The 3697-nt window shown below is 38.1% G+C and overlaps 1 protein-coding gene across 1 annotated transcript in view; it reads right to left on the bottom strand.

Moving 5' to 3' along the window:
- Positions 1 to 922: 922 nt before the first annotated feature.
- Positions 923 to 3697, bottom strand: part of LOC122250861 (uncharacterized) — a 33997-nt gene continuing 31222 nt past the window's right edge. Inside the window, exons 13-14 of the mRNA XM_086531798.1 lie at positions 2425 to 2505; positions 923 to 2086 (exon numbers count right to left, since the gene is read on the bottom strand). Of these exons, the coding sequence (XP_086387924.1) occupies positions 1568 to 2086; positions 2425 to 2505 (600 nt within the window). The 3' untranslated portion in view covers positions 923 to 1567. The remainder of the gene's footprint in view (positions 2087 to 2424; positions 2506 to 3697) is intronic.

The raw sequence follows: 3697 nt of genomic DNA, 5'->3' as shown, positions 1-3697 counted from the left end.
AGTAGTTATTGTTGTTGTTGAAGTAGTAGTAGTATTTGTTGTGATAGTAGTAAATGATAATACTAATTATCATGAAGAGGATGATGATGATGAAAAAATAAGGATGATAATAAAGATATTAATAAGGATAATAACAATAATGATAATAATGATAATGTTAATGATAATAATAATGATGGTAACAATGAAAATGATGATGATAATAATAATAATAATTATAATAATAGTAATAATAATGATAATAATAATAATAATAATCATAATAATAGCAATGATAATATTAACAATAATGATGATAACAATAATAACAATGATGACGATGCTAGTAGTAATGATATTAGTAACAAAAAAAAAAAAAAATAATAATGATAATAATCATAGTAATAATAATGATAATAATAAAAGTGATGATAATAATAAAAGTAACAACATTAGCATTGATAATAATGATAATAACAATAATGCTAATGATAAAGCTAACAATAATAATAACAGTGACAATAATGATAATGATAATGAAAATTGCACTAATAACAATAATGATGATAATAACTAGTAATAATAACAATAGTGGCACTGATAATAATGATGATAGCAATAATAATATAGTAATAATTATGATGACGATCATCATCAGGTTGATAACATTAATAATGACGACAAAAAAATACAAGAAAAGATAAACACATTTCAGTATCTGCGCTATATATAATATAAGGATACAATAAAAGTACAAGCCAACTCCTCTGATACCTTTATTAACAAGCCTGATACCATCAAATGCCAATGGAAGACAAGAAGGGCCACAGAGGCCGCCTTGTAAAACGCCTTGATGAGTCTCCCCTTCAAACAGCGAGCTCTTTCCGTTTTCTTTATCCCGGGCGGCTTCATCAGGACTGAGGAAGGCCCGGCAACATTTCTCATCCCTTACTGTTTGAATAGATCCCCGCGGCTTCAAAAGCAATGGAAGTTGTTATCCCTCGGCGTATCTATGTTTAATTTCTGCCTCGGATGTCATATCGCAAGCCAGGTAGATGCAAATAGGTCGCTACACGTCGCAGTAGCTTAGATCTGCGAATGGTTCACATGTGATCACATCTCCCTGGTGGTCTATCGATGTGACGTATATCTCTGAATATCTCTGTACCCAAGTCTGATGTGTGCTGTTTAGCTCTTTCTTCTCAGTTATTGCATTTATGTCAATGGTTCGTTATAAAAGAATAAATGTAAATACTCTGAGAAATGATAAATTTGCGAGATGTGCACTCTTTTCTGAGCACGTGCTGAGTGTCTATTTCACTCACACAGTATTCCATTAATGTCGACTTGTTTTCTAGTTTTAACGTATACAGTTTTGTATTTATGTTGTCATATTCACTGTCGTAAAACATTTTAGAATATTTATTATAAAGCAGGGTTTTTTATCATTGTCAATAAGCAGTTTTGTAGCGTTTTATGTTTCGTGACACTATCTTTTATTGCCGTCCTTTCAGGCTCACAGGAATAAAACATTGCGTGGACACGAAATAATAATACCAAACACCAAATCACTCTTCGCTTTCCTATTTCAAGGACCTCCAAAGAAGTCCTGCGGCTGATGATTGATAATGTCCTGTGGGTGTCCTAAAGGACTCCCCACATTATCTAAGGTTGGAGTCGAAGGCGTAGGATGCGCAGGGTAGGAGGGGAGGGAAGGGGGTCTGGTGGTTTCGTCCTCCGCTGCCATCATCCAGTGGGGAGGGCGTAAGCTAGGTGGAGGAGGAGGAGGAGGCTTGGAGGACGAGGTGGTAGGATAGGATGGGCGTGAGGCGTAGGGTGGCAAGGGTATTTCAGGATTAGATTGGTGACCGGACACCCTCTTCCTGTAGATAGAATGGGGCGACCATCCCGGGTCTAATTCTCCTTCGGTAGTTGTTCCCGCGGCGCCGCCACCGCCTCCGTCGCCGCCTCCGTCACTTCGCGTCAGGGTTGCCAGGATGGAGGGTCTCGGCACCAAGGTGCTAGGGAGGTCGGCGTGGTGGTCGGGCGGGGCGCTGACCTTGTGGTGTCGGGTGCGGTAGTAGGACTGATGGTGACCTCCGCTGACCTGAGGGGAGGAGAGGGTATAATTGTGTATAGTGTTAACTATCTCGGATTTTTCTGTTTTATCTGTTCTTTCTGTCTGTCTGTCTAAGGTCTCCCCCCTCCTCTCTCTCTCTCTCTCTCTCTCTTTCCCTCTCTCTCTCTCTCTCTCTCTCTCTCTCTCTCTCTCTCTCTCTCCTCTCTCGTCTTCCTCTCACTCTCTCTCTCTCTCTCTCTCTCTCTCTCTCTCTCTCTCTCTCTCTCTCTCTCTCTCTCTCTCTCTCTCTCTCTCTCTCTCTCTCTCTCTCTCTCCCTCCCTCCCTCCCTCCCCCCTCTCCCTCTCTCTTATACAGACAAACAAACCTTCAGACTTGGAGGCGGCGGCAGCACTATCGAGGGCCGGGACCTGCGGTTGTCTTGAATACTCAGTTGATTCAAGCGATCCTGTGAAAGAAATTCGAAGATAATGATAGTAACAATAATACTACTAATAATAATGGTGATAAATATGATCATAGAATTATAATAATAATAATGATAATAACTTCGATAATAGTAAAAACAATAACAGTAATAAACATAATGATATTACTAATCATCATCATCATCATAATAATAGTTCAGAAGACAATAATGACCAAAGAGAGAGAGAGAGAGAGAGAGAGAGAGAGAGAGAGAGAGAGAGAGAGAGAGAGAGAGAGAGAGAGAGAGAGAGAGAGAGAGAGAGAGAGAGAGAGAGAGAGAGAGAGAGAGACTGAGAGACAGAGAAATAAAAAGAGAGACAAGGAGAGAAAGGTAGTCTGATAGATATAGAAAGAAAGACACAAAGACAGAAAGAAAAAGACAGAGACATTAGCAGAGAGACAGAAAGAGACAAAAAGAGAGAGACAAAGCCAGAAAGAGAGAAACAGGCAGAGACAGAAAGAGAGAGCGAGAGGAGACAAAGTGAAACGAATGAAAGAGGTAATAAGGATTTAGAGGAAAGAGAGTGGGATGATAAAATTAATCACAAAATATCCAGCACAATTTCCATGACTGCGTCTGGGAGCTGTCGCCATCGGTTAGGAAATTCCAAGATTACAAACTCGAAATATTTTTACGCCGGTTATTTCACTCTCGAAGCACACTCGCTAATGGCCAGGTCAACTGTGCAGTATTCATATCATAATTACGACCCCATAGAGCGCTTTTTGTCTGACGTCAAACTTAATATTACAACAATATAAAGTAGAGCCATTACAAAAAAAAGAAGAAAAAAGTTGCTACAATTTCTGAATAGTCTTTCGCATTATGAATATGAAAAATGCAAATTGCAGTGATAATAACTATAAATGAAATAATATTCAGTATTAACATCAAATTTCATCTGTAATTAACTGTATCATACTAATCGTCTGTAATATCAGTTCGCAGTTGTCATATTCAGCTTTAATTAAACTATATGAATAAAACAATGAGACAAAAATACTACAGATATGCAAATGAGTAAACATCAAAACAAACAAACAAGACTTGCCTAAACGAAAAGGAGCTAAATATGGAGTTTCATGAAATGATGACAATGATAATCAAAATAAATCAAAATGAAAAAAATAAATTGATGATAGGAAGAAGAGGAGACAGAAGAGAAGTGACA

The sequence above is a fragment of the Penaeus japonicus genome, unplaced genomic scaffold, assembly GCF_977035675.1.
Source record: "Penaeus japonicus unplaced genomic scaffold, GWHDUDI00000001_assembly GWHDUDI00000036, whole genome shotgun sequence".
In the NCBI taxonomy this organism is placed as follows: Eukaryota; Metazoa; Arthropoda; class Malacostraca; order Decapoda; family Penaeidae; genus Penaeus; species Penaeus japonicus.
This window is presented reverse-complemented; position numbering and strand designations above follow the sequence as displayed.